At 35.0% G+C, this 24763-nt stretch overlaps 1 protein-coding gene across 1 annotated transcript in view; it reads left to right on the top strand.

The window, feature by feature from the left end:
• Nucleotides 1-605: 605 nt before the first annotated feature.
• The window catches only part of fer (fer (fps/fes related) tyrosine kinase), a 37455-nt gene continuing 13297 nt past the window's right edge, over nt 606-24763 (top strand). The window contains exons 1-15 of the mRNA XM_073840268.1: nt 606-881; nt 1064-1237; nt 3912-4011; nt 5783-5966; nt 8299-8436; nt 8560-8679; nt 8914-9036; nt 12468-12657; nt 14671-14766; nt 14874-15077; nt 15242-15364; nt 19398-19454; nt 20017-20132; nt 20300-20394; nt 20536-20659. Of these exons, the coding sequence (XP_073696369.1) occupies nt 672-881; nt 1064-1237; nt 3912-4011; nt 5783-5966; nt 8299-8436; nt 8560-8679; nt 8914-9036; nt 12468-12657; nt 14671-14766; nt 14874-15077; nt 15242-15364; nt 19398-19454; nt 20017-20132; nt 20300-20394; nt 20536-20659 (2054 nt within the window). The 5' untranslated portion in view covers nt 606-671. The remainder of the gene's footprint in view (nt 882-1063; nt 1238-3911; nt 4012-5782; nt 5967-8298; nt 8437-8559; nt 8680-8913; nt 9037-12467; nt 12658-14670; nt 14767-14873; nt 15078-15241; nt 15365-19397; nt 19455-20016; nt 20133-20299; nt 20395-20535; nt 20660-24763) is intronic.

The following is a 24763-nucleotide window of genomic DNA, read 5'->3' as shown; positions in this document are numbered from 1 at the left end:
CTTGTTTCCTTCTGGAGCATCAGTGAGCGTTTTAACCTTCTGTAATAGTTGCATATATGAGTCCCTCAGTTGTCCTCTGTGTGAAAAAGATGGATCTTATAATCATACAGTCATTGTTGAAAAGGATTCAAATACACAAAAATGCTGAAAAACCACAGAATTTGTGGGACCTGAAGAACAGCGGGCAGTTTAACTGAAAAAAACAAAACAAAACAAAAAACAGTTGTGGATCATTCAGGTAACAACACAGTATTAAGAATCAAGTGGATGTAAACTTTTGAATGGGGTCATTTTTATAAATTCAACTATATTTTTCTCTTGTGGACTATATGTAAATGTCCTTTATGTGAAATATATTATTCAGGTCAGTACTAAATAAAAAATAACATGCATTTTGTATGATCCCTCATATTTTTGGTAAAATAATTAACATTTTTCAGATTCTGACAGGTGTATGTAAACTTTTGACTTATTTTTTGTTTCGTGGATGATAGAAAACATTTTCAAAATCATATGAAACCAAGTAAAGAATTCAACTTGGCACATCTGTTCATGCACCTAACCAACCAGTCATTATCTTTACCCATATCATCTCTCAGCAGCAGTAACAATGCAGACCTGAGTGGCACACCCCGTTGAGTGAGAGAGAGACTGCGTGCCTTGCAAGCAAGATGGGGTTTGGCCTGGACCTGCGCAACTCCCACGAGGGTCTGGTGAAGCTGCAGGACTGGGAGCTGAAGCTGCTGGAGACGGTGAAGCGCTTCATGACCCTGCGGGTGAAGAGCGATAAAGAATATGCATCGCTACTGCTCAACATCAGCCAGCAGGTGGACAAGCATGACAACTCCTCGCAGATCCACTACGTCAGTACTGTCTCCAAGGTAATGGCCCACAGCTATATTATGGGTAGACAGGTGGAGCTGATGCTTATGATTTTTATATGCTCAGAGCTAGTCATTCTTCAGCCTGATCTCAATCTATGTTTATCTTTTTGTTTGTTTCTCACACTCACTCACCGTCATTTTTTTTTAATTCTATCTCTGTATGTGTTTTTTGTTATCAGTCGTGGACTCACATGGTGCAACAGACAGAGCAGTTAAGCAAGATCATGAAGTGCCACGCTGAGGAGCTCAACTCAGGGCCTCTCCACCGCCTCACAATGATGATCAAAGACAAGCAGCAGGTGAAGAAGAGTTACCAAAGCCTCCACCAACAGATCGAGTCTGAGATGCACAAGGTGAGCCTTTGTATAGATCATCACTGTTGTTTCAGGGAACACTTTAGTGGCCCTGTTCAAACCTGGTATTAGTGGGTGATATGACCAAAATCTTGTATCATGATATAAGTAATTTTATTTCATGGTAACTGAATATATATTGCAATATAGTTATTTTTTCTTAATGATATCAAACTTTTTGATACTATAGAAATTTCATTATTCTTGTCACCAGTTTCAAACAAATCAAATCAAAAAAAGTAATCAAATGTATAAAATGCTAGATATTCTTCTCTGTGTATATTAAAATAGATAGCTCTTCTTATTAAAGTTACAAAAATGATTTAGTCAAGAGCAGTGAGAGATTTTTGGCCCTATCATACATCCGGCGTGATGCAAGTGTTTTTTGCTAGTTTCAGCCTGACGCAGTTATCATTTTCATGTCCAGCCAAATAGCAAGTGCACTTGCGCCTATCTGTTCGCCCATGGGTGTGCTGGTCTAAAAAAACGAGGTGTGTTCAGGTGCATTGTTAGTGCTTTGCTATTTTGAGGCAACTGAAAACCTGGTCTAAAGCCAATGGCGCAGTATTATTTTTATTTAATTAAAGGGCGCGTTAGTAATATGCACCTATAGGCGGGTGCACAACATGCATTCACTCTGCCTATTACACACACAGGGATGCGACACACCACACAAACATGCCAAATATTACAATTGAAAGGATTGCAATGTAAAAGATTATTATTGTGTATGCGTTAAACTCGTGTGCGAGCAGATCTGTTTGCTCTCTGAAGAAGGGTTGAGTCTTTGCTCTTGCAAATTCCGCCATGTACAGTGAGGAAAAAAATCACTTGCTGATTTTGTACGTTTGCCCACAGACAAAGAAATAATCAGTCTATAATTTTAATGGTAGAAAAAAAAATCCAGAAAAACACATTTTAAAATTGATTTGCATTTTAATGAGTAAGATCTTTGCAGATCCTCTCCAAGTCATTAAGGTTTTGAGGCTGATGTTTGGCAACTCAAACCTTCAGCTCCCTCTATAGATTTTCTGTGGGATTAAGGTTTGGAGACTGGCTAGGCCACTCCAGAATCTTAATGTGCTTCTTCTTGAGCCCCTCCTTTGTCATGCTGGAATACCTATCCATGACCATGACCAATGCCCTGGCTGGCTTCAATGCCTTGGCCCTGATGGTACATGGCCCCATCCATCGTCCCTTTGATGCAATGCAGTTGTCCTGTCCCCTTAGCAGGAAAACACCCCAAAGCATGTTTCTACCTCCATGTTTGACGGTGGGGATGGTGTTCTTGGCGTCATAGGCAGCATTCCTCCTCCAAACACGACGAGTTGAGTTGATGCCAAAGAGCTCGATTTTGGTCTCATCTGACCACAACACTTTCACACAGTTCTCCTCTGAATCATTCAGATGTTCATTGGAAAACTGTACATGTGCTTTCTTGAGCAGGGGGACCTTGCGTGTGCTGGAGGTTTTCAGTCCTTCACAGCGTAATGTGTTACCAGATGTTTTCTTGGTGACTATGGTCCCAGCTGCCTTGAGATTATTGACAAGAAGCTCCTGTGTAGTTCTGGGCTGATTCCTCACCGTTCTCATGATCATTAAAACTCCACGAGGTGAGATCTTGCATGGAGCCCCAGACCGAGGGAGATTGACAGTTATTTTGTGTTACTTCCATTTGCGAATAATCGCACTAACTGTTGTCACCTTCTCACCAAGCTGCTTGTTGATGGTCTTGTAGCCCATTCCAGCCTTGTGTAGGTCTAAAGAGAGTGCTAATCTCAGCTCGTGACCTGTATAAAAGACAGCTGGGAGCCAGAAATCTTGCTGATTGATAGGGGATCAAATACATTTCACGCATTAAAATGCAAATCAGTTCATAACTTTTTTGAAATACATTTTTCTGGATTTATTTTGTTGTTGTTCTGTTTCTCACTGTTAAAATAAACCTACCATTAAAAAAGATCTCTTTCACTGCTGATTGCATTTCAGCAGCTTAAAATCCCTAAAATCATTTGTAAACGTGATGTTTTTGTGACTACATAGCAGAATAACATTGTAGAGACCATAGTCCAAAATCTCTACTGGTTAATTTTGTGTACCTGTATATCGCCCACCCCTACCTGATATTAAGATGAATTTTTATTGATCCAATGACAAGTGGATGACAATAAATAAAGATAGCTGTAAACATTTTGAGCTTGTTTACTTTCAACCACTTCCAGAGGAAATCGAAAACTCATTTGAGTGGATTGCTTTTGTAGGAAAGAGGCACACTCATGCGGGTGAATATAATCCAACAATCACAGAAGTCCACCCACTTTCCGCCCACTGACCTAACTTGTGGGCGTTATAAGATGTGTTTTGAAAAAGCACATTGAAACCAACTTCATTATGTTGTGCCAGAACACCTTTACCATTCATGTTTTTTTCCATTTGCTTCCTTGTTATGGTTGAGTAATAGCTTCATTCATTAAACTGTATTCGTGCGTCACACTCGATGCCCTCGTGATGTAGAGTGTGATGAAATCTGAAAACATGGTCACATTTGAAAACTAATGTAAATGTTAATTCAGCTTGACTGACTACTTGTGATGACTGAAAATGCATCCTAAAACCAGGTTGAAACAGGACCTGTGTGATGGATTGGTTTTGACTTGGCTTCTGTCCCTCACAGGTAACCAAAAGCGATCTTGAGAAGTTGAAATGCACCTACAGGCAGTTAACTAAGGATGCTGTTTTAGCAAGAGACAAGTACAAGGAGGCGGTTGTAAAAGGTGAGCTGTTTATTCATTCTCTGTTCATTCTTTCAAATAAGAAATAAGCAATATCCGATACTCAACAAAATAGTCAAATAGAATCAGATAGATTAAAATATTTTAGGCTTAGAAGTTTAAATCAGGGTCTGTCCAAGTACACACATTTGGCCTTGGCCACTTGAGAGCACATTCACATGACAGGAAGAAAAAGCGTGCAAGACTGAGGTGGCAAAGCTCTTTTGAAGAAAAAGGAGTGTCTTTAATGCACATTTAATCCACACATCTCTAGTACAGCATTTGAAGCTAATTCTCATTAATCACATTCTGGAAATCACATGGCCCTAAAGTGTGAAATGTCAAATAGACAGGAAATAAGAAAATACATCATGTAAGCAGGCAGGTGCTCAAGGGCAAAAACCACAAGTGTTGCTATTGGGACAGGCCCTTAGACTGCCTTACTCAGTGAATCACTCAAAGTTAGAACTTAATTCACAAATGATTCTCTTACTGAACCATGAGTGATTTATTGGGTTTGTCTGGTTAAAAACAAACAGAGAACCATTACTTTAATCTGCACCGTAGGTTTGTCAGGTTTGTAGGTTTGAAGGTTTGAATTTTGATTGCCATTTACCTTCATGTCAGTCCAAACCTGTATGACTTTCTTTTGCAGAGGACAAAAGAAAATATTTTAGTTTGCATAAAAAAGGTAAAATGTTGTCCATTGTATGGACAAAATAATTGGAAACAATTATATATATATATATATATATATATATATATATATATATATATATATATATATACCTAACTGGTAACACTTTACAATAAGGTTCATTAGTTAAACATTAGTTAATGTATTAACTAACATGAACTAACCATGAGCAACACATTTGTTACTGTATTTACTAATCTTTATTAACATTAGTTAACGGAAATACAGTTGTTCATTGTTTGTTCATGTTAGTTCACACTGCATTAACTAATGTTAACAAAATTTTAATAATGTATTAGTAAATGTTGAAATTAACATTAACACAGATTAATAAATGCTGTATAAGTGCAGTTCATTATTAGTTCATGTTAACTAATGTGGTTAACTAATGTTAACTAATGAACCTTATTGTAAAGTGTTACCATATAACTTGACGGTTTTTGCTTCATTTTGTGTTCTTTTTTGTGGAGTACTGTTGCAGTCAGTGATTCTCAAGCTTTTGACTCCAGGCAGTATATTAAAATAATTCCATAAATGTTATGTGAATATTACTTAGGTTTTACACTTTTACACCAATTCATGTGTTTTTAATTATTTATAGTATAGTAGTAGTAATTATTTAGTTAAAAGTTATTTAGTAATTTAGAGCTTGCCATAAGATTTTAGGATTTATTTATTTTAATTTTTCAGATCTAGAAATGTCCCTCATATCTTTAGGTTTTCTAAGAAAGTAGGAATCTTGGTTCCTAAATAAAACGACAGTTGTTTAGGGTAAAACAAAAAAATAATGTCAGTTTAGATCTTGATTTTTGTTTTAGCTTATTTTAATGCTTGTGTTTTGTCTTTACATCTTTTTAAGTCATCTTGGCAGTTTGCTAAGGCTTCCGAGTGCCCCCTCTGGTTCAGGGGTTCAAATTGGTGTTGAGCATTAAAAACCAATATCGGTTGACCAGTATTTACAACTACTCCTATAGAAAGCTGCATTTCTCAGAGGTTTGCACAACACAAGCAGGTGTTAAGAGGTCTTCTCCTTCATTTTTCATCTCACTGAAACAACAACTTTTCTCACTCCTGCAGGCAAAGAGACTGAGAAAGCCCGTGAACGTTACGACAAAGCCACCATGAAGCTGCATAACCTGCACAACCAGTATGTGCTAGCGGTGAAAAGCGCACAGCTACATCAGGAGCACTATCATGAGACTGCACTGCCTCTGCTGCTGGACTCCCTGCAGAAGATGCAGGAGGAGATGATCAATGCACTGTGAGTCCACCAGATTCCACTTCTGGATTTTTTTCCTCTAGGCATTCTGATAGCTCAAACAATACCGTGTGGTGCATGTGTTTGATTCCCAAAGAAAAAATGAACTGGTAAAAAGGTTATGTTGAATGTAGTGTAAGTTGCTCTGGATTAAAAAATGTCTGGCAAATAGATAAATGGACATGTCCACAGTACATGCCACATGTTATTTATCACAGATAATCATTTCAACCTGTCCATCAATTTTCAAAAGCAAAGAAAACATAATGCACCTAAAAACCGAATCCCATAAGTACCAGAGGGTTCAAAACTAAAACTATAAACAACCTACATTGTTACTGAACTATGAAGTTGTCTAAATTTAAGGTAGACCTACTTTCTAAGTGTAGGAAGTAACTTAAATGTTGAACTGAACTAAACTGAAGAAAATTTAGTGTAGTTAAGATTTCTGAAACTTGAATTACTAATCTTGTTGTATAGTTTAGGTTACACATTTTTGTAATAAATTCTATTTAGACAAAAATGCAGGTATAATGTTGAAAATAGTCTGGAATTGCTTTCAGGGTCCCAACAAATGTAAGCATTAAACAAACCATATATTTCAAAAGTTTAGGGTTGGTTAAACTTGTTTTTGAAAGAAGTCTCTCTTCTATTTATTTACCAAAAATACAGTAATATTGTAACAACCTTTTTCTGTAATAATCATTTTTAAAATGTGCTTCATTTATGTGATTGTAAAGCTGGATTTTCAATGTCATTACTCTAGTTTTCAATGTCACCTGATCCTTCAGAAATCATTCTAATATGCTGATTTGATGCTCAAGAAATATTGCTGTTAGTATCAACATTGAAAACAGGTGTACTGTTTAATGTTTTGACATTTTTATGATTCTTTGATAAAATAGAAAGTTTAAAAAACTGCGTTAATTTTGGCTGGAAATTCAGTTCTTTGGATTTTAAGTTTGTCCTTTCTGAATAAAAGTTCATTTAAAACAACTTTTGAACAGTATGTTCATATATGTAAGCATTGTACATTTTTATAACAATATACAGTTGAAGCATATAAGAGTTATATCTGTAGGTAAATGGGTTTTGCCTTTAATATACACTTCCATTTGAAAATTTATAATGTTTTTTAAAGAAGTCTTTTCTGCTCACCAAGCCTGCATTTATTTGATCCAAAGTACAGCAAAAATTGAATTATTTTTTACTATTTAATATAACTGTTTTCTATTTGAATATATTTTAAAATGTAATTTATTCATGGGATCAAAGATCAGCATTTATGTTAAATAAATAGCTTTTGTAACATTATAAAGCTTGGAGTCGTCTATATGTTTTGCTAAATTAATACTTTTATTTAGCAAGGATGCTTTAAACTAATCTAAAGTGATGGTAAATACATTTATAAAGTTACAGAAGATTTCTATATCAGATAAATGCTATTCTTCTGAATGTTCTATTCAAGCCAACCTGAAAAAATTCTGCTTAGCTGAGTTCAACATAATAATGCTTTTTTGAGCAGCAAATCAGAATATTAGAATGATTTCTGAAGGATCATGTGACTGGAGTAATGAGGCTAAAAATTCAGCTTTGACATCACAGGAATAAATAACATTTTACAATATATTAAAAAAGAAAACAGTTATTTTAAATGGTAAAAATATTTCAAATTTTTTTTTTTTTTTTTTTTTTAGCATTGACATAATACAGTTTCCTCTTGAACTGTGGAGGGCAGTGTAGTCCTCCCATTGTACTGTGTCTGGATGTTGTGAACTCTTTTGGCCGCCACGTGTATTTAAATATTTTCTTGTAGACCTTGCGCAACCAGTGCAGCTACAATAAAAACCTTGCTGCATGATGTAGCCCCAATCCAATATCTCATAGCTGTCAGAGGATTAGCGGAGAACAGAAGTCTCTTTAGGTCTTTTCTTTCTACTTAAGCTGTTTTTTAATCACAGAGTTTGCAGTAATCTGAAGTGGAGGTTAATCCACACGAAGGAAACAATTGCTTTAAAGTGCACCACTGATTTATATATGACCGTTCAGCGTGGGTCAAACAACCATGCAGTCTCTTCAGTGTTGGAAATAAAGTCAGGGAAAAGTTCCATATTCAGAACCACTGATTAGCTGAACTGTGGAAATGTTCAGTAATAGATTTTTAGTTTTTGTTCATCATGAAAGTAATAGGTTAGTTCAAAACTATCCTTAAGTATTAGCTCAATAAGCGCTACTAATGTTAATAATAACCAGTAGATTAACTCATATTTATAACATGGTACATTGATAAATTGAAACAAACAATGGTTTTCATTTTGCTGTCTTTTTTCTTTAGTAAGGGGATTCTGGAGGAGTACAGTGAAATCACCAGCCTGTTAACAGATGAAATAGTAAAGGTCCACAAAGAAATACACACTTCCATCGACCAAATCGATCCACTGTCAGAGTATGACAACTTCATCGAAGTTTATAAGTAAGGCACATGTGAATAAAACATGCAAATTGATTATAATGTTTTGTAGATGTCATTCATTCTATTAAATGTAATATGTAATGTTAAATATCTTTGAGATCTTTTCCATTTCTATTTCAACAGATCACCAGAAGCCAAAGAACCAAATGTAGAATTTGATGCAACGCTATTAGAAGAAACGGAGAATCTTCAAGCAAATGAGATTCTGTGGAATAATTTGACAGCTGACAATTTACAAGCAATGTGCGTTAAATGTGTCACTTAATAGCGGGGTATTAGATGAAAGATTTGCATGAATGCTTCAGTCAATATGTTTGGTAATAACGCATAGTAGCGTTAGTTGAACATTTAATGAGTTTTAGTCTTTTTCACAGTCTCCATATTCAGAAAGCACAGCTGATTTTTATGCTACCAGTTGTTAGTAGTAGACTTGATATGGCAGATAAAGTGGTAAGATGTGTGTTTGACTGATTTCAGGCTGAAGTCCACCACAGAGGAGCTTCTCCTAACACAGCAGAGTCTGGGCAGCAAAGAGGAGCTCATGCTGGATCTGGAGAACAAAATAGAGGAATCTACCAAAACATATGAGAAGAAATCAGAGTAAGATGAAACTCCTTTATCCACTACACAGGTCATTCAGTTGAGGTCAAAAGTTTGCATACCCCTTGCAGAATCTGCAGAATGTTAATTGTTTTAACAAAAAAGAGGGGTCATATAAAATGGATGTTATTTTTTATTTTTAGTACTGACCTGAATAAGATATTTCACATAAAGGACGTTTACATATAGTCCACAAGAGAAAATAATAGTTGAATTTATACAAATTACCCTGTTCAAAAGTTTGCATACACTTGATTCTTAATACTGTGTTGTTACCTGAATGATCCACAGCTGTTTTTTTTTTTTGTATAGTGATAGTTGTTCATGAGTCCCTTGTGTGTCCCTTGTTTCAGAAAAATTCTTCAGGTCCCACAAATTCTTTGTTTTTTCAGCATTTTTGTGTATTTAAACTCTTTGCAACAATGACTGTATGATTTTGAGATCCATCCTTTCACGTTGTCGTTGAGGACAACTGAGGGACTTGAAACTATTACAAAAGACTGATGCTTCAGAAGGAAACACAATGCATTAAGAGCTGGGGGATAAAAACTTTTAGAATTTGAAGATAGGGTAAATTTAACTTATTTTGTCTTCTGGGAAACATGTAAGTATCTTCTGTAGCTTCTGAAGGGCAGTACTACATTTTCAAAAATATGATATTTAGGCAAAATAAGAAAAATGTACACACCTTCATTCTGTTCAAAAGTTTTCACCCCGGCTAATGCATCGTTTTTCCTTCTGGAACATCAGTGAGTGTTTGAACCTACTATAATCGTTGCATATGAGCAGAGATGGGAAGTAACGAAGTACAAATACTTTGTTACTGTATTTAAGTAGAATTTTCGGGTATCTACACTTTACTTCACTACTTATTTTTGGGCCAACTTTCTACTTTTACTTCGTACATTTTTGCATGAGTATCTGTACTTTCTACTCCCTACATTTTCAAATCAGTGTCGTTGTTTTTGCGTTTAAATATTATGCCATTTCGTAACGCATTTGACCCATCCATGTCAATAATATGCGCCATGCATACAACAGACTGATTGGTTCACGCTTAGAAATGTATGTAAACACACACAGAAAAGACAATCCTATTGGTGCATTTGTTTTTATACGCTCTGACATGCACAAGACGTTGAACGTAAAACGATAAAAAAAAATAAAACCAGGCGACAACTCGTTGGGAAATCATAGCACCAAGAAGCATAACGGACTGATAAAACTGGTGAAATGACTGATAAAACTGGTGAGGGCACTCAAAGATCTACACATGATCTCCTGCTGTTTTGAAGTTAGTCATAGGTTGGACACGAAGTGTGTTGTTGATGGATAATATTTCTGTTTATTAATATCTATTGGCATAAGTTTTTTTTCAACAAAACAAGTTTTTGAACACCATGCACATTTTATTTGTATGTGTAAAAGATTGGCCAACAGAGCTTTTTGTATTCCTGTCATTTAATTTTGCTCTGCTTGCACTTGAACATGGAGTCCAATAAACTTTTCCCTAAAATGGTGGTTTTGACCTTTGCAAGGTTACTTTATACTTTTATACTTTAAGTATGTTTTAGAGCCTGTACTTTTTACTTTAACTTGAGTAAAAATTTGAGTCAATACTTCAACTTGTACTAGAGTCTTTTTAAACACAGGTATCTAAACTTTTACTTAAGTAAAGAATGTGTTTGCTTTTGACACCTCTGCATATGAGTCCCTCAGTTGTTCTCAGCGTGAAAAAAAAAAAATGGATCTCAAAATCATACGGTCATTGTTGGAAAGGGTTTAAACACACAAAAATGCTGAAAAACTAAAGAATTGTGAGACCTGAATAATTTTTTGAAGAACAGGGGGCAGTTTAACTGTTCAGGACAAACAAGGGACTCATGAACAACTATCATTAAACAAACAACCAAAAAAAAAAAGCAGTTGTGGATCATTCAGGTAACAACATAGTATTAAGAATCAAGTGTATGTAAACTTTTGAACGGGGTCAAATTTTATGAATTCAACTATGATTTTCTCTTGTGGACTATATGTAAAATATAGTGAAGTATCTTATTCAAGTCAGTACTAAATAAAAAATAACATGCATTTTGTATGATCCCTTTTATTTTGGTAAAATAATTAACATTTTGAAGATTCTGCAAGTAAGTGTATGTAAACATTTGACCTCAACTGTATAAAATCAATCAGTGGTTGTCAACTAAAGGGACCACAAGATACCAGATTTGTTCAAATGCAAAAAATAAAATAAAGACAGAAATTCAGAAACTGAAATCATATTTATTTTTCATGCAAGAAATGTTTTATTAAAAAAAACATACAAAATCTTATTTTGTGATCTTAAATAGTTTTTAGTGTTGTCTTGATTACAGAAGAAATACCAGAGGGAATATTTAGCCAATATGTCTTCATTGCTGGTTTACTGTTAGTTAACACTAGTTGTAAGTAGTTGTTTAATTTTGGAGTTATACGATGTCAAGCAGCAGAGGCTTTTTACATCGAAACCATTATTTGACTGAATTTCCATTCATGGTCTTTCCTGCTTCAGTGTTCTCTCTGTGTTCGCTGCAACGATGGATGCAGTAGTGAAGTGTGAAGAACTCAAGTGTTTCCATAGAGATTCATTAGGCTGAGCAGACCAGTCTGTGTTGACCTCAGCACCTCTGTGAAGATGAAAGGGCTCAGCTGATGGAGCTCAGTGAGCTGTGCTGTTGTGCTGGATAGATGAGGATTTGTCCAGCTTCAGCACATTCTTTAAGGTCTGCTGGGTAATCCAGTACAAGAGATGCTGATATAATCACCTCTGCAAATAGACGGCAGTGCTGCTCAGCTCAACACCTGAACTTCCCATTGACAGTGTAGCCAACTAAACTTAATGCTGATGTATGCAATAATTTATATTTCCCTACACATTATGGACTTACTCTTACATATGTACGACTGATATCTTATGTATGTACTCTAATGCTGTTTTTATTCAAGTTTGTACAGATGTGTCTTGGTTTTGGAAGATAGTTCATATTTGTTAAGGTTCTAGGATTTTCTCTTCTATTTTGGCCTGTTTCACACCATATTACTTCGGAAGTTTTCACTTTGCAAAGCAAATTGAACTCAGGTTAAAAATGTAAATTTAAATTCATGACATTCTGTTGTAATTCGGTGTGCGGTGTAAAATGGACCTTGTTAATTTTAATGTGTTAATAGTTAAAATGGGCAAAAAATTAACTTTGCTTATTAGTTATATGCATTTATTAAAGACATTTTTGGTATATATTGTAGTTTTACGTTTTTTGTAGACTAAAATGCATTGCAGAAATAGCCTTGACAGTGCTTCTGCCTCTGACATAACATTCAGAAAAAAATCCTTAAAAAGAGATTAAAAGGAAGCGTTCATTGTGGATTGAACTGTGTGATCTCTTTCTTTTCAGTGTGGTGTTGTTAATCAGTCAGAAGCAGTCTCTGGAGGAGTTGAGACAGACAGTCCAGCTGCTGCGTTGTTCTGAGGCCAAACTAATGGCACAGAGAGAACTACTAGAACTGAAGATGCAAGAGAACGAGGGCAAAGAACCACCTCCTGTCGTCAATTATGAAGAGGACGCCCGCTCTGTCAACTCAGTGGTAAGGCTGCATCCCAATTCTCACACTATCCTTTTTTAAACAGTACAGAGATTAGAATTTGCGTGTCCCAAATCATTACACGCTGAAAATAGTATGTCAATGATGACCAGATGGTGTGCTATTTCCGGTGATTTTTTTTTTTACTTTTGTCTGTGCCTGCTCATTTGAACTCATATTAGCCACATCCCAGAAGAGGAGTTTGTGACGGTTCTGTATTGATTTTCACTTTCACAGAATCCAAAGTCAATACCGCCAAACTGTCTTTAAATGTATAAACCTAAGAGGTAAAAGGGTCATAATCAGTTAATGACTGGTAGGCCTTTTGCTTCAGGCTTTCATTATGTGCCAAAGACAAAATTGGCCATGGTAAAAATTTGAGATATCACTATCAGGCCTAATACTGCGCTTGTGTAGCTCTGAAGACAGGTACCATACAGCTTGTGTACAGTGTTTATGTGTCCATAGACCTTGCAGAATCTGCAAAATGTTAATTATTTTCCCAAAATAAGAGGGATCATACAAAATGCAAAATATTTCACATAAAAGGTCATTTACATAGTCCACAAGAGAAAATAATAGTTGAATTTATAAAAATTACCTCGTTCAAAAGTTTACATACGCTTGATTCTTAATACTGTGTTGTTACCTGAATGATCCACAGCTGTTTTATTGTTTAGTGATACTGGTTCATGAGTCCACTGTTTGTCCAACAACATTTTAATTGCCCACTGTTCTTCAGAATAAATCTTCTTTTGGTTTTTCAGTATTGTTGTGTAAGATTTGAACCCTTTTCAACAATGACTGTATGGTTTTGAGATCCATTTTTTAACACTGAAGACAACCGAGGGACTCATATGCAACTATCACAGAAGGTTCAAACACTCACTGATGCTTCGGAAGGAAACACTTAAGCATTAAGAGCCATGGGGGGAAAATAAACAGTTGTAAACCATTTAGTTGATTGTATTAATCAATCAAAATTCAAACTGTTGGTTAGTGGTTAACCAGTTAATATGAGCATCCCGAGCTAGAGGTGCGTAGCCTATAAATGATTCTACTAGTCCAGGGGTTCTCACACTTTCCTAAACCAAGCACCCCTTTTGTAGTCCCAAACTGTTCACACACTCACACTCTTAACATCACAAAATATGACATACTCCTCATTTGCCAGTTGCTTTGGATAGAAGTGTCTACTAAATGTATAAGTGTAGATTTGTATTACAAAACAACTTTCCTTCTGGTCAAAAACTGAGCAAGTAAAAATCATGCACACAGAGAAAAAAACTTTAACTTTTATTTATTTTTTAGCTCTAGTTGATACAAAAAACTATAAAATATTATATAGACTCTTTGCAAATGCAGTGTGTGTGTGGTCAGTAGTCTGTGCAAAGGAACACAAAATAAATGTAATACTGCTATTGCTAATTGCTGCTACAAGTGAATAATATCTTCTGAAATGTACGTTAAATCATTATTACTGCCATACTGGCTTATAATTTAACATGGATTCAGTGCAGCGAAAAATTATTTAGACACAACAGTTTGCTGTTACTAACAGTTATGACTTATTAAACTGCATCCCAGCACAATATTAATATTTGTTAAGTGTAATATGAAGGTATATTTTGATTTGACATGCTGTTTTTATTGATGTTGGCTGAAGAGGGCAGTGTGTTCTCAGTTTTTTTGCTGCCTTTTTTGCTAGTGCATTGATGCACAGTACGATCGATTAAGTTTTAAATGAATCACTGCAGGCATTTGTAAATGAGATTATTTTTGTCCTCTAAAATCTTATAAATCCTTTTAATTTTTAAATGTACTTGAACACTATGATTTTTCTTATACAAAACCATATTGCAGTGATACAAAAACTGTGTTACTATGATACAATGTGGATATTTGCGTTTACATATTTGAGTTTTTATTAAATTAAAATTGTATTTATTTTTTAATACTCTTTTTGCTCAATATTTTTGCTGCAGAACTTAGTCATTGAAACACATTATATTTCAGGATAAAAGCAAAGACAAGGTATCGAAGTTTGACACCCTCAGACACTCCATCGCAGGAATCATCCGCTCGCCCAAGTCTGTACTGGGCTCGTCATCAGTAAGTTTCAAAACCGAGTCTCTTGTTTTTTTTCATCAACACCTCCTCATTTCTATCTGACCTCTCATATACTATGCCTTGACCTCCTTGTGTTTGTTCCTCTCCAGTTTTTTGATGTAATACCCACTAGTGAAAAACCGCTGGGCGAGCAAGAGTGGTATCACGGTGCCATTCCCAGGACAGAGGCCCAGGAGCTGCTGAAGCAGCAGGGAGACTTCCTGGTGCGCGAGAGCCACGGCAAACCTGGAGAATATGTCCTGTCTGTATTTTCAGATGGACAGCGGAGACATTTCATCATTCAGTTTGCTGATGTGAGTACATGATCAAAAAGGTGTACACAATGTCATTATTCATCCGAAGAATATCTTAGTATTATTTGGGGCGGTCCGATTCAACAATGAGTGAAGAAGGAATTATTTTATTTTATTATGAGCTAACTGTCCTGTCTGATTTCTTTTGCCTTTTTTGTCTGCAGAATCAGTATAGATTTGAAGGCACTGGCTTTCCCACTATCCCACAGCTCATAGAGCATCATTACACAACTAAACAAGTCATCACCAAGAAATCTGGGGTCGTGCTCCTGAACCCTGTCATAAAGGTAAAACATTGTCTATCTTTTCATTTTAACAAGCTCTTCTGCTCTCAGTACAGTCATTTGATATCTCTTCACTTCTAAAGCCATCACTGTATTTCCCATATGCCGCCATAAAATTCCTTATTACAGAAATTCAGAGGGTACATTGCTCATTTTCGCTAACGTGTGCAGCTACATTGAACATTAAATTGATGTTGTGCAGTGCAGTTTCTCAAATCAACCTGTCTTGCTGATGTAAAGTCCTGTGGATTGATGTGTGTGCGTATGTGTGTTGATTTTTCCTTGGCTACAGAAAAAGATTGTAATGGTTTAGAAAATATCAGTTTGAACTCCTTTCTTGATGGCAGTCCACCCTGGCTGGATTCCCTTCGGGAAGCGTGTCTATGTGTGCATCCGTCAGGTCGGATGATTACCTGCCATGCTGTTCCTCTGATGGGTTTTTGATGACAGGGGTAAAGCACCTCATCCAAGCATGTTGACTGAAATCACAATTGTGGTGATGTTTCTGCTGCGGCATGCAAGAAGCACTATCAGACCCCTGTGAATGCTGGGATATGTTTAGACTGTGTAGAGATGCACATTTAATTGACATAAAATCCAAATCATGTGCACTACCATTTAAAAGTTTTGGGTTAGTAAGTTTTTTTTTTTTTACTAAAACAAATAAATACGTTTATTGAGCAAATGCTGTTCTTCTTAACTTCAATTCATCAAAGGATCTGGGGGGAAAAATCAAGGTTTCCACAAAACTATTAAAATATTTTCAACATGGATCATAATAAGAAATGTTTTTGAGCAGAAAATCAGCATATTAGAATGATTTCTGAAGGATCATGTGATACTGAATACTGGAGTAATGATGCTGAAGGTTCAGCTTTGCTGTCACTGGAATAAATACAATTTTTAAATATTTTTAAACAGAAAACTTAGTTTTAGTTAAGGTTATCATATACTACTGTTTTACTGTTCTCCGAGATTTTTTCTTGTTTTAAAGTGCTATGCTGTTTCATTGTGAATGCAATTGGCTACATTTACACTGGAACAAAAAAACTGATTTTTTGCTCACATCTGCCACAGATTGGAATTTGTTGTACACGTGTATACACAAAAATCCGCACAGCATCAGTTTTTTTTTTCCATATCCAATCTGGTCAACTTTCGAATGTGGATTTTAATTGGATACATATCTGACATCTGGACATCCGACCTATGTCTAAACGCACATATCAGATTCCCCTCAGAACTCCCAATGAGAGGGTGACTCGTTTGCCCATAAAGCAATAGCGTAGCGCATAGCGTTTTAACGCAGGCATACTGTATGCGCTCACGTTTTATTGAAATGTAAATTGCACATTCAGGAGCTGGTTTTCAACCCCTGCCTCGTGAATTTTATAAATACAACAGCTTCACTACTAAAAGCGAGATTATATTTTTCAGCAATGAGGTGATAACTTTGCAGTTTTTGTAATTAAGCCATCATGCTTCACATTTGCTTGTGCATTCTCTCTTTTTCTCATTAATGCATTTAAATTCGAATTTGTTTTCTTGCCGTTACTTCATTTCACTAAGGAATTCTACCTTCTAGAGTTGTAGATCAAATGGCATATGAAAATGACAGCATCCATGACAGCTGTTAAGCTGGGAAATAATAATGGATACTCAATGTGACTTATATAAATAATTTTAATAGCACTGCAATTCAAAACCAGAGGGTCTACCATGTGCATAGCATAGTAAAATAGTTGTCACTGACAATTATTTTGGGCGGGAATTGATGTAAACACAGATATCGGATAACAGTTGTGTCTAAAGTAAAAGTAAACAGTCTGGCCACAAAAATCAGATATGGTCAAAGAATCAGATCTGTGCATTAAGAAGAAAAAATAACAGATAATTTAATTTTAAGATGTTCTATCAATAAAAATATTTTGAATAATTTTAAGATGTTCATGTCTTTTATTCTTCAGTCGTAAAGAAATTATGTTTCTTGAGGAAAACATTTCAGGAATTATCCCAATTTATTGGACTTCAATGGTGCCCCCAAGTTTGAACTTCCAAAATGTAGTTTAAAAGCAGCCTCAAAAGGCTCTAAACGATCCCAGCTGAGAAAGGGTCTTATCTAGTGAAAATCAATCATTTTTGAAACAAATTAACAATTTATATACGCTTTAATCTCAAATGCTCATCTTGTCCTGTCTCTGTGTTGAGCATGCATAGTCTGTGTAATCCAGGTCAGTACAGTTATGGTATGTCGAAAATCTCGTTTTCTTCTTCAACATCAAAATCATCCAACATCGCTTTTTTTTTTCCTTTTTTTTTAAAGGGCGTTTGATCTTCTTTGCATGTTCACTTTGTAAACACTGGGTCAGGGCTTCTGCAGCGATGTTGAAAGATTTTGAAGTTGGGGAAGAAAACGAGATGGGAGTTTTCGTTTGAGATTAGAAATTACATCAATAGTGAACTTGTTTAGAAAAACCAAAAAAAGCCAATCGTTTCGCCAGATAAGACCCTTCTTCCTCAGCTGGGATCGTTTAAAGCCCTTTGAAGCTGCATTTAAACTGCATTTTGGAAGTTTAAACTTGGGGGGCACCATTGAAGTCCATTATATGGAGAGAAATCCTGAAATGTTTTCCTTAAAAAGCATAATTTCTTATCGACTGAAGAAAGAAAGACATGAAAATCTTGGATGCCAAGGGGCTGAGTAAATGATCTATAAATATTTGTTCTGAAAGTGAACTACTCTTTTAGGACTTGCGCTGTAAATGTAGCCATTACCTGTTTTCACATTTGCATAAGTCCAGATATTTATAACCATTATGTTATTGAACATGTGCAATAGCCTGGCACTGGATTATTTTAGCAGACTTGAAGTGAGAAACAGTCTAACAATTAAGAAAAAACATTATATAATAGCATAATATTATTCACAATGTTATTGTTTATCATTTTTGCAATAATTTTATAATATTTGAATTTACCTTGTTCCAAAGAAGTGAAAACTGGACAGTTATTACAACTAATATACCAAGTATTTGAGTTTATGTACATGAACACCCTTAAAGAGTAAATGGTAGCAGAGAATGGACTAAACGTGATTTGATTTGGAGCTATTTATGTTTTTTTTTTTTTTTTTTGCCTTGATACCTTGGCAGCTGTAGCAGCATGTTAATTGTTTATTTTATCACAGTTAATGTTCTTTTTGGCCAATTCGGGTAGCCCTAGTAGACAGACAAAGTGTGAAATAACCGCATTATAGAGAATACAAGCTTTCTAAGACTCCAAATACATTTAAATGCAGATACTGCTGCGTGTTTTGTTGTGTTGGGTTTTTGATTAGCATGAGTGAAGTGCGTTATTGTCCAGGTTAATGTCGACACTGCAGGTCACTCATCTTCATGATGTTTAGAATAATGGCTCTTTAATTGATGCAATTATCAGTGTTGTAGTAAATGTCTATTCTCATTAGCACTGCTGTAAATGCATTGAGATTTTAGAATGGGATTTTTCTTCTGTATTTGTGTGTTTTAATTGTCTGAAGCTGAATCCTCAAACATAGCCTACAGCGTAACATTCATTATTTGTGTCAGTAATAGCAGCTTGGGTCAATGTTCAATTAAACACAATGAAAGGAAATCACAGACAAATACATGCATTTAACAGTAAAAGTGGTTTGTGGCTTTTAATGAATATTCTAGAAAATGGACAACATTTACCTCTTTGTGTGTTGCTGTTATCATTTATAGTGTTTTATATTCTGAACAAAACTGTAAATAAAATAAATCATGTAAATAAAATTAAAAGTAGAGTTTTCACAAAAAAGAGGTTTTCAAAAGATATCCTGCAATGTCTGTGTCTATGCAAATGCTTTTAGAGAATGAGGTGATAATTGCATCATTATCATTCATCAGAGCAGTAGCACAGTGACTGACCCACAGGACGCTCAGCATCTCTCTTCTGTTTGTCTCTGCACGAGTCATTAGTTCATTAATGAACAAGTGTCAGAAAGATAATTTGCTATTTTTGTTTGTTTGCTCAGGATAAGAAATGGATTCTCAATCACGAGGACGTCATTCTTGGAGAACTCCTTGGAAAAGTAAGTCCACATCCATTGTGCTTGTGTTTAGCAATGTTTAATATAATCTCTTGGTTTTTATTTTTTATTTTAAGAAATTAATCCTTTTATTCAGCAAGGATGCTTAAAATTGACCAAGAGTATCAAAAGTGACAAAGACATTTAAAATCTTACAAAAGATTTCTGTTTCAAATAAATGTTGTTCATTTGAACGTTATAATCATCAAAGAACCCTGAAAAAATGTATCAATGTTAGCAAATCACCATATTAGAATTTTCAAAACATTTTACATTTTAAAATGTATTAAAATAGAAAACAGTTGCAATAACATTTCAAAACATAATCTTTCAATAGCATAAAACAGTCGTACCTACCACAAACATTTGATTTCATTTATCATGGGGCATTATTTGCATGGTAAATTATAGAAAAATGTCTTTCACAATGCATTCCTAGTACGGCTACTATAGTGTATGTCCAGAAAGCAATGTTATCGTGGTTCTTCTTGGTATTTTTGTTATATGATCTTTAAAATGATAAAATTAGACACTAAGAAATGCTTATGCACCAATGTTGTTTTAGGGAAATTTTGGTGAGGTCTTCAGAGGAACACTGCGAGATAAAACCCCGGTGGCTGTGAAAACTTGTAAGGAAGATCTACCACAAGACCTCAAGATAAAGTTTCTCTCAGAAGCCAGGTGAACCCACATTCACTTTTGTATGCTTTACGTCACACTCATTCTTTATCTCATTCCTCAAACATCAAGAAATAAGGTTCACCTCATTCATATTCTCCTAAAAATAAAGATGAGTGATGAAATAATTTGGAGATGTCCATATTCATTTATGCTTTCTCCACCTCAAGGATCCTGAAGCAGTATGATCACCCCAACATTGTGAAGTTAATAGGCGTCTGTACCCAACGGCAGCCCATTTACATAGTAATGGAGCTCGTACCAGGTCAGTAAACTGGATCTTTGCTTCAGCCATTAGCCACTGAAACCATCCTCGTTAAAAGTGTCATAAACTTGTTTGGGATGTTGGTGTCTCTTTTAATTTATTGCATATCTGGAGCTCATTTATTTTGCCATTTTTCAACAGGCGGGGACTTTTTATCATTCTTAAGAAAGAAAAAAGAGGACCTCAAGACAAAGCAACTGGTAAAGTTTGCATTAGACGCTGCTGCTGGAATGGCATACCTGGAGCTAAAGAACTGTATACACAGGTAGGAAAAATGGAAATTATTTTTTTCATAACCCTCACCCTTCTTAACTGTAATCTATCTTGATGTAGTATTTTGTTTCATTGTAGTCAAAATTTAAATAGACTATTTTACCCAATATATACTTTATTACAGTAAAAAATTACTATGATTCATTGTTGTTAATTTATGTTACCATACCATACAATACTACCATGATTTAAAAAACAAAACAATATAAATTATATATAATTGTTTTTTGGTCATATTATATTTATTAGAATGCACAGAATCCATTACACTAACCTAAAACAGGTACTGATGTGGAAAAAAATAGTTATAAAACTTACAAGCCACTTATTACTGAGAATTATTGATAAAACCAGCTAAAATAGTCCTGTTTGACTCCATGGATCACCTGTAGTTCAAGCCAGGGTTGCCAAAACTGTGATTTTCCCTTTTCAAAACATTATTTGTAATGCACTTCCAACACAGTTATTACAGTTAGCTTTGTGCTTTGTTACTTCTGATATGAAACACAGTCTCAGCTTTCAAATCTTGTACATTAATACAGTAAATGCTGTTTTGATGCTTTAAATGTGATGTCTCTTCCACTTTACTACAAGTTATAGTGCAAAATAAATGTGAATGAACATCAAGAGGTACAGTATGTTGAAAGATACAGTACAACTTACCAAAATGTGTCATGTCTCTTATAATAACTCAGTCAGCATTTCAATAGAAAGGAAGACATCAAATAATATAGCTTGTAAACAAATTGTTGCTCAATGTTGCATTTACCTCAGGAAAGTTATCCAGTGTTCACACTTCGTTAGTTAACTGTAAAAATACTACAGGGAGCTTATTTACTGTTAATTATATATTTATTTTTGAATAAATCTGTCATGATGACAAGTTTTTTTATGGAAACTACCTTATGTGCAATTGAATTGTATACAAATATTTGTGATTTATTATATCTGAGATATCTATCCATATCAGCTAAGAAATTTCAGCTCTAAATTTGTTTCTAAATTATTGGATCCATAAATACAATGATAGTTTTTTTATATCAACATAAATTAAAGGCAGTGCAATGATTATTATAATAGTGTATAAAAATGTACCATCTAAATGATATATCTTTTTTTGGTCACATTATATTTATGAGAAGTGCCAGAATCCAATCTAAATTTAAATGGACTATTTTAATATTTGTGTATACTTTGGAATGGAATAATTTCATTTAGCTGCAAGCAGCAATGATGGGCCCAAGTCCCAGTGGCACCGCTACCCTGGTGGCTTCAGGAAGACAGTGCACAGCGGCCACATTCATTTAACCTTCTGCCAGTCTGATTGTTGAGTAACAATAATGAAAGGGTCACTCTAAAATATCAGAGTGTGAAACAGACACACACAGGGAGGTGATCGAAGGTTAGTAGTGAGTTGATCCCAAAGATTAAACTAAGAAAATTTTTACTTTTTACATTTTAATGAAGAAAACTTAACTTTAAAAGAAAAAAATAACAACGAAAAAACGACGATAATGCCTCAAAATATATATCCAAATATATATCTTAATAATCAGGAATATTTTTAAATATTTAATAATAGGGCTATACAGCCACTTAGTGGTTAATTAATGGTATTTCATTTAATATTATTTATTCCTTTGCATCCAGTAGCACAATTGTCAACATGTTTGAAAAGACAACATATTAGAAAAAGTAAATTAATCAAGCCATTTTGGGCTGTGGGTGCTTTTGAGCTGGTGCGAGGTTATATGACATTGTGCTGTCTGTATGATTTGATTATATTGCTGTTAGGCCCTAGAGCATTAAAAATTCATGAAACTAAGCATGTTTCCCTAGAATGACTTATTCTTCATATGTAAGAATGTAATGTAAGTATGTAAGTTTCCTTTTCTGCTGTTAATTTAATAAATCACCATGGCAACACATCCATAAACCATTCGCAATTTAGGTTCCTCAGCATTTTGGCATTATGTAGAGAAAGTTTGGTGTAAATCTTATACCAATTTGAGGAGTATACAGGAAAAAATATAAAAAATTGAAATGTTGTCATAGCCACAGCCCTTCTTAGAGTTTTATTGATTTATATTTGACTAATATTCTCTTAAACCATCCAAAACTGAGTATCATCAGCTGTGCAGCTCAAGAGTACCTTCCTTTTTTATTTATCTAAACAACTCAGCCACCCAGTACAACATCAAGACCTTGCGGCCCTGTCCTGCCCCATTTTTCTTGCTTCTTTCCGGTGTTGATTTTTAAACTGTGAAATGGGCTTTGGTGCATTGTGCTGTTTGAGGCCGGAACCGGCCTGCTGAATACATGTCTCTCATAATCTAGTCTCAGCTCAGAAATGAGCTCTGGGCGCTTTCACTGCCACGGCTCTATCAGCACCCCGCTAAAATCCATTTACTATCAGACATGATCATGTTAGGGGACGGCGGCGGTTTGAGCACCTTTCTGTCAGATCACCCCTCTCCTTTCCACTCCCCCCTACTGTCTTTTCCCATTTCATGTCAGCAAAGCAATTTTTGGGATGTGACAACCTAATATGGTTGTGTAGCTGAGGATGTCTGCTCAGCATAAATGCCAGCGAGACACACAGCGGTGGCTGTAGACTAGAATCTTAAATCACTGGTTGGGGATGGAAGAGTTTAGATAGAATCATCTTTCATAAATGATAGAGACGTTAAGAATATGATGATCAAATTTTGTAGACTTGAAGAAATAAATGAGTAGATAAGGGCCTGTTCTGATTTGAATTCTGAATGTTGTGATATGAAAACATCTTTTGGTGTACCCAGCCTGCTGCATTTATTTTTATCAAATATATAGTAAAACAGTGATGTTTTGAAATATTATTACAATTTAAAATAACTTTCTTTTTTAAATATATTTTAAAATGTTATTGCTGTGATGGCAAAGCTGAATTTTCAGCAGCCGTTACAGTCTTCTGTATCATTTAAAGGAGTAGTTCACTTCCAGAGCAAAAATGTACAGATAATGTACTCACCCCCTTGTCATCCAAGATGTTCATGTCTTTCTTTCTTCAGTCACAAAGAAATTGAGGGCTCTAAACAATCCCAGCCGAGGAAGAAGGGTCTTGTCTAACAAAACTATTTATTTATTTATTTATTTTTATTACAGTTTATATACTTAATATTTATATACCTCAAACACTCGTCTTTTCTAGCTTTGCTTGAACTCTGCGTGTGTATTCCGGTTTATGACAGTTAGGGTATGTTAAAAAACTTGCATCTCATTTTCTCCTCCAACTTCAAAATCATCCTACATCGCTGCAGATGTACCAACCCAGTGTTTAGAAAGTGAACATGCAAAGAAGGTCAAACGCGATTTAGGGCGATTTTGAGGTTGGAGGAGAAAATTAGATTTAAAAGTTTTCAAGTTTTTCGACATACCCTAACTGTCATGTCACCAGAATACACAAAGTTTACGAAGAGCTAGACAAGATGATCATTTGAGGTTAAAAAGTAATATAAATTGTAATTTTTTTATTTTTTATTATTATTATTATTTTTATTTTTTAAGAAAATAACCAATTGTTTCACTAGATAAGACCCTTCTTCCTCAGCCTGGATCATTTAGAGCCCTCTGAAGCTGCAATTAAACTGCATTTTGGAAGTTCAAACTCAGGGGCATCATAGAAGTCTATTATATGGAAAGAAATCCTAAAATGTTTTCCTCAAAAAACATATTTTTTACAACTGAAGAAAGAAAGACATGAACATCTTGGATGACAAGGGGGTGAGTACATTATCAGTACATTTTTGTTCTGGAAGTGAACTACTCCTTTAATGTAGAGAATTAAAGAACCCTTTAAATCATTTTACTCTTGGCCAGAAAGATCATGGTCTGTCCAAAATCTCATTTGTGATGTTACCATACGTTCACGGGTTCCAAACTAATCTAACAAAAAAAGATAATGCCTCAAAAGATATATCCAAATATATATCTTAATAAGCAGGAATATTTAGGGCCCGAGCCCAAAAGGGCGAAGGCCCTATTGTTCTTCTAAGGATTCTTATTTTTTTTATTTTTTTTATTTTTTTTCAACCGTTGGGGCACTTTTGGGGGCCTT

Source organism: Garra rufa, chromosome 5, assembly GCF_049309525.1.
Source record: "Garra rufa chromosome 5, GarRuf1.0, whole genome shotgun sequence".
Classification (NCBI taxonomy): Eukaryota; Metazoa; Chordata; class Actinopteri; order Cypriniformes; family Cyprinidae; genus Garra; species Garra rufa.
Note: the sequence above shows the minus strand (reverse complement) of the source record. Positions and strands in the feature narration are given on the sequence as shown.